We start from the raw sequence: 16,290 nt of genomic DNA, 5'->3' as shown, positions 1-16,290 counted from the left end.
TTGTTTTAGTCTTTACATGTAAGTCTGTGATCCATTTTGAGTTAAGTTTTGTGTATGGTATGAAGTGAGGCCCTACATTCATTTTTTTTGAATATGGATATCCAAATTATCCCAACACCATTTGTCAAGAGTGTTCTTTCCCCTGAGTAGTTTTGAAATCGGGAAGTGAAAGTCCTTCACCTCTGTTCTTCTTTTTCATATATTTTTGGCTCTTCTAAGTCTTTTGCAATTTTGTTAAAATTTCAGGATCATCTTGTCAATTTCTTCAGTCAAGCCTGCTGATCTTTTCTTTTTCTTAAATTTTGATAGTACTAAGTCTTCTGATCTATGAATGTGAGATATCTCTGTTTATTTAGATCTTCTTTTATTTCCCTTAACAATATTTTATAATTTTCAGTGCGTAAGTGTTACACTTCTTTTGTTAGATTTATTCCCAAGATTTTTTTTTTTTTTTGTTTTTGTTTTTTAAATGAAACTGCCTCTGACAGGAATAATAAATAACAGGATGATTTGTCGCTGAGGTGAGTGGGTGGGGTGTATGCTGACTTCCACTTTCATCATAGGGGTAGGTTAAATCTGACATAGTATTGATTTTCTTTCCAAAGCCCTTTTTACCGGTACATGTGGTAGAGGTGTGCATGTGTGTGTACGTGTGTGCTGCATAAGCATTAACTGCCTCATGAATCAGAGCTTGGATGATGGCGTGGGGATTAAAAATCAAGTTGAAAAGATATAAATGTATGTGTTTTAAAATCACTTAAAGACCTGACCAATAGGGAATGATTCACAGCCCACTCCCATGAGAAAGAACGTGTTGCTTGTTAGAACTCCGAAGCTGGCCTCCTCCTGGGCAAAGTGTCACCTGACGATATTACTTCTCCCAGGCAGATGCGTGCCATGCCTACCAGATTGTTCACCGCAATGGGATTCCGGACGAGCAGATCATTGTGATGATGTACGATGACATTGCCAACTCTGACGAGTAAGTATGGGGCGCTAATGCATATAGACTCTCAGGAATCCTTCGATGAGTAGCCTAACATGAGGGTATAAACAGACTCACAGATGAAATTCCCCAGGGCTGCTTCATGTAAGGCTTTGAACATAACTCGGGGCTCCCTGGTGGTGGCAGGGACGTGGATAGTGGGTGCTGAAGGATGTTTGGGGCTGGTGCTTTGGACAGGTTGGAAGCATAAGTCCCTTCTCAGCTTGGAGAACTCGTCATTGGGTTCTACAGGGCTTCTTTCTGCCCTCCGAGCAGGTGGACAGCACAGAGGGGACACCTCAGTGGCCTGTATGGAGAAGGCGTGTTTGTAGGTTAGATTCCACTACCCTTCTTCATATACCTATTTACATTTGTTATTCGTTGACTCTAATTGTACACATCGTTCTCTCATGCTGCTTACCTGATTTCTCGAGGAGATCAGGAACAGCAAGTATGCGTACTTAGCTCAACCAGCGCTAGTCTCCCTAGCTCCTCTGTCACCCTGCTGCAGCCCCGACGAAGGGTACTGCCCGTACTGTGATCACAGGACAGCTCATAGTCCATTCTGAGCTCTCACGCCTCAGCTCTTGTATTAAAGCCTTGTCTTCTGACCTATTTCTGCAAGTCGTTTTGCTCTGAGGTCTCACCCCTGAAATGCTGTGTGGCTTCCAAGCAGGCCAGGCACACCTGGGTCTTGGTCCCTGTCCTGGGTGTTAGGACTCAGCCCTTCACTGCTCCTGCCTAGTACTCGACTTGTGGGATGTCCCAGATCCCCCAGCTGCTGAAGCCACTAACACTTGGTGACCGTTTGGGCAGTGAGCAGTGTGTCCGACACACATGGCCCATTGCTATGTTTATACATAACAAGGGCGTGTTGTCTTTTTTTTAAAAGATTTTTATTGGGGAATGGGAACAGGACTGTATTGGGGAACATTGTGTACTTCCAGAACTTTTTTCCAAGTCAAGTTGTTGTCCTTTCAGTCTTATTTGTGGAGGGCGCAGCTCAGCTCCAGGTCCAGTTGCCGGTGCCAGTTGCAGGGGGCGCAGCCCACCATCCCTTGCGGGAGTCAAACTGGCAACCTTGTGGTTGAGAGGGCGCGCTCCAACCAACTGAGCCATCCGGGAGCTCAGCGGCAGCTCAGCTCAAGGTGCCGTGTTCAATCTTAGTTGCAGGGGGCGGAGCCCACCATCCCTTGTGGGACTCGAGGAGTTGAACCGGCAACCCTGTGGTTGAGAGCCCACTGGCCCATGTGGGAATCGAGCCGGCAGCCTTCGGAGTTAGGAGCGTGGAGCTCCAACCGCCTGAGCCACCGGACCGGCCCCACGTGTTTTTGAAGGGAGAGATTTCAGACATTAGGCAGATTTGGTGCTTCAGTTGTGTCCTTTGATTTTCAGCAATCCCACTCCTGGAGTTGTGATCAACAGGCCCAATGGCTCGGATGTATATGAGGGAGTCCTGAAGGATTACACTGGCGAGGTGACGTGGCGTGGGTTGGGGGCCGGCGGGGGTTCTTTTCATTTCCATGATGATTTTTCCCTCTTCCGTGCACTTCATTTCTAGAACCTCACCAGGCTGATTCCTGGTCAGTGTTTTGTGTGGGTAATAAGATTGGTGCTTAAGGAGTAATTTCTAAGCGTTCTAAAAGAAAGCAGAGGAACATAAAAGGGTAACGGTTGAAGAAGTAAGTACCAACTTTTAGTTTCTAGTCTTTTATACTTTAAGCCAATACTAGATGTCCTCAGAAAATCTCTGGTTTTCTTGAGGTATTGCTGTTTATATGATTAGGAATTATCTGGGCTCTTCTCCGAAAATCAGTTATCAGCACCAACCCTGTGCAAAGCATCTCCGGATTTTGCTGAGATAGATTTTCATTAATTATTATTATTGCATATCCCTTCCAGTTGAGACTGTATGAATTGACACATTTTTAAAAGCACCATAATGACTTCAGCTTCATAGTTTTCATCGTCTTGATTTTCTTAATTTCTGAGGGATCTTCTAGGAATCTATATTGCTGGTGAACTTTTAGGAACTAATATCAGAGGGATCATTTAGGAATGTTTATCTGAAGTTTAGCAACTCTTTCAGTTTCAGTTTTCTCTTTTAAATTCAAGTACACGTCATACGTGTAATATAAGTATCACATTTTTACAAAATTGTTTCTATATTATTATATTAGGAAATGTCTGGAATCTAAGTGGTGGGATGTTTGGTGATCTTTTTTTCCTTTGTGCTTTTCTGTATTGCATTTTTCAATGATCTGGTATCAAGTTACAAAATCTCATTTAAGTACATCGAATATCCTTGGGATTCTGCCTTTCAGGCAGCAGCTTGCAAAGGGGAGGGCCCAGTGCTGACACTTCTGCTCCCTCTTTGCTGGCTCCCTGAGGTGTTACGCTTTTCCTCTGCCACTGGTCCCTACTCACCAGTTTCTTTGTGTTTCTCCACATGGACTTTATAATGGTCATGAAGGCATGGCAGGCTTGCTTAGCTGCCATCAGCCAAAGACGAGGTGATATTTGAGAAAAGGTAGTGCACATGCCCCAGAAGCACTGACCATGTTTTGGGTCTTTCTTAGTTCTGAAATGTTGGTTCTTAAACCTTGAGCCTTGGGAGATGTGTGAGCTGGTGGCCTGGGTCAGCTCCAGACTCAGCAAACGCTCGGAGTTGGAATGGCAGCTGCATCTGATTTCAACTCCCCTTTCTTTGTAGGATGTCACCCCGCAGAATTTTCTTGCTGTGTTGAGAGGTGACGCAGATGCAGTGAAGGGCAAAGGATCTGGAAAGGTCTTGAAGAGGTAAGGTCTGCTCTACGGCTGTCAGCCTTTTCTGAATGACCTGGCGCCTTAGAGTAGGGAATTGAAACAGGCATTATTCTTGGCTCCTGGCCTGTTTACCATGAGAAACGGCTGATGTAAGACAGGCTCCACAAGACTGACAGCTTCGTTTGGCAGCCCATTTCTGTACCAAATTAATACTATGATTCAGGGTCCTACATTCTTTTTTCTCAATTTTATTGGGGAATATTGGGGAATAGTGTGTTTCTCCAGGGCCCATCAGCTCCAAGTCAAGGTCCTTCAATGTAGTTGTGGAGGGCGCAGCTCAGCTCCAAGTCCAGATGCCGTTTTCAATCTTTAGTTGCGGGGGCGCAGCCCACCATCCCATGCGGGAATTGAACCGGCAACCTTGTTTTTGAGAGCTCGCACTCTAACCAACTGAGCCATCCGTCCGCCCCGGGTTCCTTCATTCTTAATGAAACGTTCCCCATCACTTAAACCCACTGCTTTTTGTCGTCCATGGATCCTAGTGCTGGTACATTCCACTACCCGAGGAACACGCTGAGACAGGCATGAAGCCCTGTGGCTGGTCAGATTGCAGGGCCCTGGCCTGCCGCCAGCCATGTGCTCTGATCACAGGTTAGCGCAGTGGGGAGGAACCATTCATAAGGACACAGCTAACCTTCGTATGGGGAAAACTAACCCCAGTGCTTGCCTGCCGGCTGTGGGTTAGCGTTGTCTTGTTGGTCAGCTTATGGAGCATTATGGCACATCAGTTTATGGAGCATTTCTATGTGATGTCAGGTTTTTAATAGCATGCCTTCAGAGAGTCTCAGGTACTTGGCACATGGCGCTGTTTCTGTCAAGCTAGAGGGGAAACCTAGCACAAGTAAGCCGGTGTGAGTTAGAGCAAAGATGGACATCTATGTGGGATGAAGCAAATTGGTCCCAAGTGAGTTACCACATCTCTGCAACCTTGAAGCAGTGCCCTCTGAGTGGAAGCCCTGGTGAGGGGGCAGGTGGGCGTCCCAGGCTGTGTACAGGCCGAGGAGCCTGGAGGGGAAGTTGGAGCTGCAGGACCATGTTTGGCTGTGTGTCCTTGCTCCCTTGTTCATTTTGGGGAGATCTGGTTGGAGAGAGAGTGTGGCTACCTGGGGTGAGACCCAATTGCCAAAGGACCCCAATATCCATATCACACCTGGTCTGTCAGCCAAGGTCTCTCCTCCTCCCCGGCTGTGATTCAGAGTTCCAAGGCTCTAGGATATGCCTTGTGGCTCAGAAGAGCACTCAGCTATAGCGCTCCTTTTTGTACCTCGTCGGGAGACTGTGATCCTCAAACTTCTTAGTTTTTTTTAAAACGCTTTTATTTATTTTAAGTGTGTTTTTCCAGGACCCATCAGCTCCCAGTCTAGTATTTGTTTCAATCTAGTTGTGGAGGGTGCAGCTCACAGTGGCCCATGTGGGGATTGAACCGGCAACCTTGTGTTAAGAGCACTGAGCTCTAACCAACTGGCTAAACGGCCGCCCTCTCTTCTTAGTTTTTTGATAAGGGCAACTTTTCAGAGACATGGAAGGAGAAATAGAAATAGAACACAGTCGACTTTGACTCTTGTCTGTTCTCTCTTGGCAGTGGCCCCCGGGATCACGTGTTTGTTTACTTCACCGATCATGGAGCTACTGGAATACTGGCTTTTCCTAATGATGATGTGAGTTTTTCTTAACATTGTACAGGCAAACTAGGAGAATGGAAAACAAAATCTCAGTGGTGACATGAAACCTGTGATACAGGTTTCTAATGTCCTACCAGGGTGGTATGTGTGGCAGGTGAGTGTGGGGACACCATTAGCAGCTTGAAATCTGTCCAGAGGCATCTCTTCTGGCAAGGTTTCCCTGCGTTTCTTTTCATATGCCAGCATCCGTCGCTGGCCCGGGGCTTGGGAGCATTGCACTAGATGCAGTGATAGAACGCTGTCTCTGAAATGCTCTGGACAAAGGAATGAGTGAGGCAGCGCATTCTCCTCTCCTTTTAAAACGTGCACAAACCCCTTGCGATGACATTCTGGGATAATGCCGTTCACTATGATTCTTTCCAGGATAGGTACATAAGAATTTGCAAACCATCCTTAGGATGGGTCAACCAGCAAATGGTTTCTCTTGAGGTCTCGATCTGAATGTCAGTGTTCTTATCTTTCAGCTTCATGTCAAGGACCTGAATCATACCATCCGTTACATGTACAAACACAAGATGTACCAAAAGGTAACATCAGCGCCTGGGGTGGCTGAGGGGTATGGCTGTGGGGAAGGCAGTGAGTGGAAGCAGAGCCCGCTGTTCCACGACTGGCCTTCTAACTCTGGGCAGCTGTGTTTTCTGGAAGGGGTGTCCTTTCGGTCAGTCTGGTTTCCCAGGATTAACCTTTGCTGAGTCTTGGGCTTTAGCTATTAGGTCAGAATCCCTGGAGATCTTGTCATCACAGAGTGTGTCCCAGCCCCAGATCAGGTCTGGGGAGAAGCCTGGGAATTTGCCTTTTCTGGGTTGACACTGATGCTGCTGGTCCAGAAACCACACTTTGAGGGCTAATGGTCCTAGAACTGTCACCAATTTGGGGCAGCTGGGGAGGAAAACACCACCATCTTATTTTCACCTTGGCCTTCGCTTACCCCATGGCACCTGTTATAGAAACGGCATAGCTCGGGCGTGGACATGGTAGTAACGTGGAAAGATGGCCGCCGCACTGTCTCCCTGTGTGGGACAGTATCTGTGGCTCGTCTTCTCTGCGTTATTTCAGCTAATAGATCATTTTATTGTATTAATGATGAATACATTTTGAGTCCTTCTGGAGTGTATGACAACAGCTTCTCTAGCCTCTGGCAGCAGCCTCTTTCAGGAGAGATGTAAACAGAAGTGAAAGACTCCTCAGAATGGGTCAAGAGAGTGGGGAGAGCCAAAGTAGCGATGGCGAGAGATCTGCCTGGCCGGGGTGTGAGTCTAACTGTCTCGTTCGCCTCACAGATGGTGTTCTACATCGAAGCCTGTGAGTCTGGGTCCATGATGAGCCAACTGCCCAGCGACATCAACGGTAGGTGGTGGGAGCCCGGGCCTCTGAGCCAGGCTGGGTGAGCACATTACTCAGAGGTGCAGTTGGGCATTCTCTGATTCTGCCAACGTGAAGAACCAACTGTTCTCCATAAGCAGTGGCCCAGGGCAGCCAGTGTGTAGAAGAAAGGAGGTAGGTGTGGGCAGCTCTGGACTCCCTCTGCTCCTCGGGGATTTGTGGCCAGAGAACAAGGAATCTGCACGAGAGCTTCACCGGGCTCGTCCAGGTTCTGAAAGCTCCTGAAGTCCAAAGTTACACAGTCTTTGGACTGGTCTCGGTCCTTTGCGACATGTTGCCTGCTGGCTCTCTGATCTTGGGTAGGTGACCTACCCTCCTTGACCTTTAGTTATCCCTACCTATAAAATGGGGATAAAGATAGGATCTTTATGTCTGTTTATTTATCATTTTAAGGGATAACGTCCATCCAGAACAAATCCGAGCCCATGGTAGCCATTGCATAGGTTCCATCTAACTGTTTCTTCAATAAATGTTAACTTTCTCCAGAAACTAAGTCTCCAAAACTGTTAAAATCTTGCAGCATTCTTCCAAAACAGCTCGATGTCTAAGTAAGCATGCACGCTTGCCTGTTGCTGCAGAAAGTGTCTGTCAGTTGGCCTCTCTTTCTTCCACTTATCATCTTGGATTACCATGAGCAAACAGTGCTGGCTGCAGTGATGCCTGCCCGCCCTCCCTCTGCTGACTATAAGTGGCACACTGATTACACTAGGAAAGAAGAAAGGACCCGAGCTTCGAGGTCAGTCCACAGCAGAGTATAAAATGTGACCAAAACACGTCTTGCATTCCTCCTAGTTTATGCAACTACCGCTGCCAATCCCGATGAGTCATCCTACGCCTGTTACTACGATGAGCAGAGGTCCACGTACCTGGGGGACTGGTACAGCGTCAACTGGATGGAAGACTCGGACGTGGTGAGCCCTTCGTGGGGCTGCTGTTCAGCTGAGACTTGACCATCCGCCTCTGATGGCTGAAGGACTTTCCTGTTTACATTTTTGCAGGAGGACTTGACCCAAGAGACTCTCCACAGGCAGTACCAGCTGGTCAAGTCCCACACCAACACCAGCCATGTCATGCAGTACGGAAACAAGGTGAGCAGCGGAGCCTTGCACTCTTGCTGTCGGTTCCTCAAGGCCTCAGCTGATTCACCTGGAAAGTTTATCTCTTGGTGAAGAGAAAGGGGATCTGGGTGAGAAATGGCCGAGGCAAGGATGGCTGAGCCTCTCGTGGCCACTTCATCCTGGGGACCCTGTTCGGGCTTTGGAATCGGACCTTGCTAGGTTCAGACTGGCGAAGTCGTGAGACTTTGGGCAAGTTCCTTCACCTCTTTGAATCTCCGTGTCCTCCATGGTCAGATGCCTCACGCACTAAGGAAGGATGGGCATCCACACCAGGAAACACAGGCCAGGCGCCCAGGGAGGGCTTAGCTTCTCCAGCTTCCATGGTTTGGCCCCTAGAACCTCACCCCGGAATTCTCGGGGTCCTGCTTCCCTGCAAGTTGCAGGGTGTTACCTTTACCCTTCGGCTCTAAATTAGAGACATTCCTCCCCTTCAACTATGTCCAGAAGGGCCTCAGTGGTTAAATAGGTGTGTTTAGCAGGGCTGTCTGGCCAAGGTCGCAGCCGGTGGCTTGGGCTTAGGTGGCACCTCCAGCTTTAGCTCTGCTCGGCTCCGTGGACCAGCCCTCAGCTCTAACCTGCACAGGTGCTTTGCACTTTCCTACTTCTGGTCACTAGAGACAGGTGATGAGCGTGGGAGGTCAGCACAACCCAGGGTCGCCGCTGGCTGAAACAGCCCTGGTCCACACGGTGTAGGACCGTGGAGGAGCGGCTGCTTCTCATGTGTGAAAGAATAGCAATTCTGTTGCAAAAGGTGCCCGGCATTTTTGAAGTTCATCATCGGTGGTTTTTAGGTGCTCAAACATGTTGCCTTGCCCGCTGCTGGCACGTGTTTTCAGGCTGCGACTGTGGCCCTTCCGTGGTCCTGAACCGGTGAGCCTCTAGGACTCAGGCTGCATTTGGTACATCTGCTCTTCCGCTGACATTGGCTTTCTCTCTCCCCACCCCAGTCCATCTCTACCATGAAACTGATGCAGTTCCAGGGACTGAAACACAAAGCCAGCGCTCCTATCTCCCTACCTCCGGTCCAGCGCCTTGACCTCACCCCAAGCCCTGAGGTGCCCCTCATGATCATGAAAAGGAAACTGATGTCCACCAATGATCTGCAGGAGTCCAGGCGTCTTGTTGAGGAGATCCACATGCATTTGGAGGTAAGTCGTGGTCGGAAGTGCTGCTCCCGGCCTGGCAAGCACGGTCTGCCTCCTGACCATTACCCAGTGTTGCTTAGAGCCCGGTGACAGAACTCTGGCTCACCTTCCATCTGCCACATGGGAGCATGTGGGAGAGGAAACTGGCCTTTGTCCTCTGTGTAAATAGAGACCAGTGAACGTAGCAGTGGCCGTCTTCATTCTTCATTGGTAAACTGACCTTGACCTCTGTAGTAGCAGGAAGCAAAGAAATTGGGGGCTCATCTCCTGTATCCTGCCAAGGGGCCATGGCAGATGGGCATTTTTGTCTTTTCTTAAAAGATATTTTAATTTTGCTGCTTGCTGAGTTACTAGCTAATCATATTTTTTAGAAAATCCAATCCATCAAAGATTTCTACTTCCTTAGGAAATCATAGCCATAGCCTAAAATTCTCATTTTCAGTAGCTCAGGAGTTTGTTTGGAACCGGCAGAATTGCTTGTCAGATTCCAGCTGTGCACCCAGAACCACCAGGTGTGCACGCACTGGGCTGCTGGGTGGAGGCTGACCGCCCTCCCAGGAGAGCCAGCTCGGTGTCAGCTCTGTGCCCTCATCGGCACGTCACGGGGGTTGATGGGCTGGAATATGGCCCCAGTGTTCAGGGAAAGATAAAAAATCTGTGTGATCCGTTTTAAATTCGTTTATCTAATAAGCTTGACGATTAATCCCTCCTATTATTGTGGTGTATTAACCAGGGCGCAGTTTTCCTGTTGGAGCCACAGTGTCACACAGCAGTCCTCACACTTCCTAGCCTTGGACCTCTTCGTAGGCTTAAAATCATTCATCCCACAGAGCTTATGTTTATGTGGGTTCTATCACTATTTTCTGCATTAGAAATGAACACTGAGATTTAAAAAATATTAACTCATTTAGAAATGACAATAAAAGACTCCTTTTGTGTTAATGTTTTTTTTATGAAAAATAACCATTTTCTAAAATAAAAGCAATTTTGGTGGGAAGAGCAGCATGGCTTTACATCTCTTTTCTGCCCAGTGTAATAGAAGACAGCTAGTTCTTGACCTGCTTCTGCATTCACTCTGTTGGGCTCTGTTCTTCTGGCTGAAATGATGAGGAAAACCCAACCTCACGCAGTTACATAGTTGGGAAAAGGAGGACCTTCCAGGCCCCTGAGAGGTCTCGGGGACCCCCGTGGTTCTGGGCCACCACTGGTCTGACACACAGTGGGCAGTGAATCCTTGTGGCGGTCCGACCCGGATGAAACACACCCTGGCTGGGGGTGGCGTGGGATGGTCAGAGGACTGGATTGTAAATTTTGGTTAATGAAGGAGCAACTTTCTCTCTATGATGTTGGTTTTCGTCATCTGGGAAGGAAACAGTGCCCCCCTTTGTGTCCCTCTGTATGACCTTTCAGTGTTTCTGCAATGGACAAAGGTGTGTGTCTGTGAACACATAACACCATTCATGGGACATCAATCTACTTTGGGGCACAATTTTTATGCCCTGCCTCGTCCCTGCTTTCCTCAGAGTGGGTCATGCCTGTTCTTCAGGTATTTAGATGTAAAGGTTTCCATCGTGCCAGGAGATCCCTAAAAGGCAAGGTATTTCTAAAGGTTTTTAGCTGTCACAGAAGCTTCGTGTACATCTTTTGTCCCCTGCAGAATGCAGCTGTTCGCATCTCTTTTAACCTACGGGGGTGGGGACTGCGAGAAGAGAAGCTTCTAACCCATCCAGGGTTCCAGGAGAGGCTGCATTAAGATACATTTAGAAAAAATGGGTTTCTTCACAGGCCAGGAATGTCATTGAGAAGTCCGTGCGAAAGATTGTCTCCTTGCTCACGAGGTCTGATGACGAGGTGGAGAAGCTCCTGTCTCAGAGAGCCCCTCTCACGGCTCACGACTGCTACCAGGCAGCTGTGTCACACTTCCGCACGTACTGCTTTAACTGGCACTCCCCCACGGTAAGCCCAGGCCCCCCGGGGCCGCCATCTTCTGTACCCCAGCTTCCATGGGCCAGCTTGGCCTTTCCCTGCCATTATAAACCCAAAAGCTAAATTAATATTGTCCCTGGAAATCACATCCACTGCATTACCTTGCAGAAGGTTCCATCTAGCCTAAGGAAACCATGGGCTCATTCAGAGGCCTTTGACCAGGATGAGAGGAAGAAGGTTGTCCAAATTCACTGACCGTAAATCCTGGCCCTAGATGCTCTTAATTGTCCCAGTGGATAGGAGGTTACCAGTTATAGATGACTCAACTCCCGCTCTCTTCACACTGTTGCTGTCCCTGCCACACCCCATCCCTCACACCAGCCACACAGGTTTTTCTCCATTTTGTGTCTGTTCCTACTCCTCCCCAAAATTTATTGTTGTAGTCAGGCCCTGGCCTGTGGAGGAGAAGAAGGTACCAAGTTTCTGCAGATTGTAGAATGTCAAGGTTAGAAGGTACCTAAAAAGACTTCTGGTTAGTATTGTGTGATGCTGGTTTCTGCAAATTGTAAAATGTCAGGGGTTGAAGGTACCTAAAAAGCCTCATCGCTGGTCAGTACTATGTGATGCTTGGATCCTCCTTGGGAAAGGGTCAGCAAACTGTGGCCCACAGGCCAAGGCCTGCTCACAGCCTATTGGTTTTCCCCCACCGAGCCTATTGTTATCAATAAAGTTTTATTGCAACACAGCCACGCCCAGCTCGGTCCCACTGACTGCTTGCACACTGCAGCAGCATTAAGTAGCTCAGACAGCCTGCAAAGACTAAAATATTTATTTCTCGTCCTTTCCAGAAACAGTTTGCCACCTCCTGCTTTAGAGCTGTGTTTTTCAATACAATAGTCACTAGCCTCAGTGGCGACTTACATTTGAATTGAATTAAAATGAAATAAAATGGAAAGCTTAGTTCTTTAGCCATATTAACCACATTTCAAGTGTTCAGTAGCCACCTGTGACTGGCAGCTACTCCATTTTGTTTTTGCATGTATTTAACCAAGTACTTTCCTCATTTATTTAATAAAGTTTCCCATTTATTGAATGCTTTATCCTCTGGTGTTACTTTTTCACGCTCTGGAATTACACAAAGTGAATCTCTTCCTCTTTCCTCACAAGAGTTCTGTCTCCCCTGAAGTGCTTTTCAAGCTCAGCATCCCCAGTTGTTTCAGTCTTATCTGTTCCGATCCCTTTCAGCCCTCTCTTACTACTTGTCTCCCTCATCAGTGTGTCCCTCCCAGAACGAGGTTCCCAGAACCAAAAGCCAGACGGCCAGGGGACGTACTTGGTACTAGAGAGGGTTGTCTGCCAGGAGTCCTAACCTGGGACTGAGAGTGCTCCTGGAGGCTCGCCAGCCCTGTGCATGGCTGCATTTTTGGGGGAGGAGATGATTCATAAATCTTACTAGATTATCAAAAGGTGGGTGGGGGGTCCATGACCCAAAAAAGGTCCAGAACCACTGGTCCAGATGCTCTATCTCTGTAACCACGAACGTGGGATATTCCTAAGTTAAGAGTTGATTGTATGGTGAAATGCTGATGTTTGATTGTGCCTTTATGTCTCTTTTCCTCCAGTACGAATATGCCTTGAGACATTTGTACGTGCTGGTCAACCTTTGTGAAAAACCGTACCCAGTTGACAGGTAAGTCAGCACATGGCATTTAAAGCGTCAGTATCAGTCTGAGAGCCGAAGGCAGCGGTACTGCTTTTCGTTTCTGCAAGTGGCCAGTTATGCTTCTGCTACCTCCTACCTCTAACTGGGGGAGAATTTAGAACAGATGCATTCTCTGTGAGAACCGTGGGGCGGGCCCGTCGCAAATGGCTGCCTGTTCCATGGTGGGTTATGTGTGTTGTCGTTTCTTCAGAGTTGACATGCTTCACCAACTTCTTTCTGTTTCTTCCAGAATAAAATGGTCCATGGACAAGGTGTGCCTTGGCTCCTACTGAAACTCTGCCTTCTTGATGCTTTTCCAAGTGTGAACACCATCCCTGGGAATGTGTGCTAATCAGAGACTGAAGAGGTGGAACAAGAGGGAAGCGAACCCCAGCAGCTCCAGCCCAGGCCTGTCTTGTCACAAGCCGGCTTGCTGGCCTCTCCCTACTTCCCTGGTCTCCTTCAGGTCCTGTGTGATGCTCTGAGAACCTACAGATGTGGCCGGGCAAAGCCCTGTGTTGAGAAAGGTCTATTTGCTTTTTTAAAGTTTTTTGTCCATTAGTTTTAAGGAGCAAGAGGTTCGCTGGGGCTCCTTAACCAGTGAACACATCTCTGTTCCGAGGAAGTTGAAGCTGGAGCCTCTTATGTCTTCAGAATGATTTTACTGAAGGGGGACATAAGCCCCAACTGGAAAACTGTTTTTAGAAAATAATATAATTTTTGTCTGCTTTTGTATTTTATTCCACAACGAGGACACATCTTACGAAATAAAGCTTCTGACTGACTGCAAGTGCTCATTTCGGGCCCTGATTTCGTAGTGTATGCTCGTGGCCACACCTCCCTGCCCCCCTTCCAGCTGCTCGCCTGCCTGCTCCTCTGCTCTCCTGGGACTCAGCGTCCCGTGCCTTTGCTTCCTGCTCTTCCTCCTGCCCTGCAGTGCCTTTCCCTCCAGCACTGACCCTCAAGGTGTGTCTGGAAGTGCTGCTTCAACTTCCTCCACAACTTCCTCCACACCCCTCAGAGGGCGGCTCTCCTCTGTCTGTTTGCGTTTCCTCTAGTCTCGTACAGCGCATGTCAGGGTGTGCCCTTATACCACGTGTGGGGGCTGGAGGGTGAGCTCAGCTCCTGGAGGGCGGAGGCTGCCTGACTCGTCTGCATGTCCCTTGGCCCAGTGCCCCACACGGGGAGGTACTCGTGACAGGTTTGTGAGAGACGTGTGAGAGTGGCACTAAGCACATCCACACCGTGGAGTATCATGCAGCAATAAACAGGATTGGAGCGCTGGTCCGTGCTGCCACATTAAGCCACATGAAAGAAACCCACCCCCAAAAGACTGCATGTTCTATGATTCCACTGATATCTCGTGTTCAAAATAAGCAAATCTAGAAACAGAAAGTAGGTGACTGAAGAGGGGGAATGGGGAAATGGTGACTGCTGATGGGCGTGGGGATTCTTTCTGAGGTGATGAACGTATTCTAAAATTGATCATGGTGATGAGTGTACAACTCTGAATATACTAAAAACCATCAAACGACATGGAATTATGTGGTTTGTTAATTACATTTCAAGAAAGCTGTTTTTTAAAAAGCTAGATGCTGTTTAGATAGAGAAAGCAAAGAAAAAAAGGAACACTAAATGTTACACTTATGACCATCTGTCTTCATATAGTGGAAGCTGCCTTCTTTAGCAATGATTGACGTTTGGAGTTGAATGGAATGAAAGGTGAGATACTGGCAAATAGGGTTATATCTGTGGCAAATTTAAAGGTGATGCATGTGTTTTTAATGGGCTGATTTTTTTTATCAGCATGAACAGATGATTCTTTCTCAGTAAGGTTGTCCTCATAGGGCTAATCAAAATGACTTTAGGTTGAAGAACTCGTACTGTCCTACAGATTTGGGGTGCTCTAGGGTTTTAAGTAACATGTACAATAAGCTTATTGCATGTGTTTGTCTCTAATGCTCAACAGTGGGCAACTCCAGGGCTGGCTGATGTTCAAAGAAATCAAACACTCAAAAGTAGAATTTTTAAAGGAAGTATCTTAAAAGGCCTCAGGATACAAGAGGTAAAAGCTCTGTTTTTTTCTAGAACTGTTAACTACCCTCTTGATCCTGCTTCTCTTTATTTGTCCTTCCCATAGAACAAAAGTATACTTACCTATTTAACAAATACAGGAACTTGAATGTCTGGTTTCAAAGGGTAAAAGCAGTTATGTTTCATTTCTCAAATAAATGACAATTTCACAAGTCACAATGCCTTGAACTGTTTCTCCTGTGGTTCATAGGGCCCCAGTAGAAACGGGCTCTCCATCCCTTGTCGTAAGCCATTTTCTATTAGATTTCTAATAAAGGAGACCTTTCTATGTGGTCACAATTCGGACCAGCATTTTTTTTTCTAATTGTATTTAAAGTGTAGTAACATGCTCTTCTGGCACAAGAGGTACATTGCACAGAAACATCCAGTGGCCATCCCTTTCCTCCTTAGAGACCCCAAATGTCAGTGTGACATTCATTGTTAGAGTCCCCTTTCTATGTATTTACATAAGTATGTACAAATTAGACTTTATTTTTTACCTTTTCATTATAAAATAAAACATTTTCAAAACCCATACAAAACAAGTGTATTGCTTAGTGAAGTATAAGGTGAACACCCATGTAACTACCACTCAAATCAAGAAATAGAATTTTACCAGCTGTATGAGTCAAGATGCCTGAGAAACAAAACCAACAAGATGTGTATACATCTACAAGGATATAGAGAGGGTTATCTTAAGGAATCGGCTCTGACAATTGCGGAGACTTGGTAAATCCAAAATTGCAGGCTGGAGACCCAAGGAGGAGTTACAGTTTGAGTCCAAAGGCTGTCTTGCTGGTAGACTTCCTTCTCCATCAGGGAACGGCGGTCTTTCTCAAAGCCTTCAACTGATTGGATAGCGCTCACAGACATTATGGAGGGTAATCTGCTTGACTCAAAGTCTACTGAGGTAAATGTTAATCTCATCCAAAAAACAACATCCAGAATAATGTTTGAACAAATATCTGGGCACTGTGGCCCAGCCAAATTGACACATAAAATTAACCATCACCCCAGCCACCCCAGAAGCCCTTCATCCATCCCAGTCGTGGCAGCTCTCCCCCTCCCCAAGTCACCACTCTCCCTGGGTTCTCTGTGGTTCTATCACAAGTGTGCCTCCATCTTCTAGTCCTCCCACTGAAAAAAATGGTAATGTCTTTTCAGTCTTTAACCTACGGGTTTCCTCCTCATCTCTTTCTTCTTCCGGTTTCTGTTGAACCCAGGCTGTTGATCAGTGTTCTTGGTCTGGATTTTGCTGATTGCATCCTCATGGCGCCAGTCATCATGTTTTTCTGACACCCTCCCACCCCTCCCCCACCCCCGTGTCTCTTACGAATCAGCAGCTGGATCCAGAGGCTTGAACAGACCTAGGTCTAATCTCTCTGGTGAGGGTAGAGGTGGGGCTGCTCTTTAACGAGGAGGCTCATTGTGCCTGGGTTTCGCTCCTTTC

General features: G+C 47.3%; 1 protein-coding gene across 3 annotated transcripts in view; it reads left to right on the top strand.

The window, feature by feature from the left end:
* LGMN (legumain) overlaps positions 1 to 15,378 on the top strand; it is a 38,316-nt gene extending 22,938 nt beyond the window's left edge. For all 3 annotated transcript variants that reach the window (XM_081049623.1, XM_081049622.1, XM_081049621.1), the window contains 12 exons: positions 885 to 982; positions 2,381 to 2,462; positions 3,699 to 3,784; positions 5,394 to 5,469; positions 5,958 to 6,020; positions 6,774 to 6,840; positions 7,669 to 7,787; positions 7,875 to 7,964; positions 8,942 to 9,142; positions 10,925 to 11,095; positions 12,688 to 12,755; positions 13,018 to 15,378. In XM_081049623.1, the coding sequence (XP_080905749.1) occupies positions 885 to 982; positions 2,381 to 2,462; positions 3,699 to 3,784; positions 5,394 to 5,469; positions 5,958 to 6,020; positions 6,774 to 6,840; positions 7,669 to 7,787; positions 7,875 to 7,964; positions 8,942 to 9,142; positions 10,925 to 11,095; positions 12,688 to 12,755; positions 13,018 to 13,060 (1,164 nt within the window). In that variant the 3' untranslated portion in view covers positions 13,061 to 15,378. The remainder of the gene's footprint in view (positions 1 to 884; positions 983 to 2,380; positions 2,463 to 3,698; positions 3,785 to 5,393; positions 5,470 to 5,957; positions 6,021 to 6,773; positions 6,841 to 7,668; positions 7,788 to 7,874; positions 7,965 to 8,941; positions 9,143 to 10,924; positions 11,096 to 12,687; positions 12,756 to 13,017) is intronic.
* The last annotated feature ends 912 nt before the right edge of the window (positions 15,379 to 16,290 follow it).

Source organism: Rhinolophus hipposideros (assembly GCF_964194185.1).
Source record: "Rhinolophus hipposideros genome assembly, chromosome: 5".
NCBI lineage: Eukaryota > Metazoa > Chordata > Mammalia > Chiroptera > Rhinolophidae > Rhinolophus > Rhinolophus hipposideros.
Note: the sequence above shows the minus strand (reverse complement) of the source record. Positions and strands in the feature narration are given on the sequence as shown.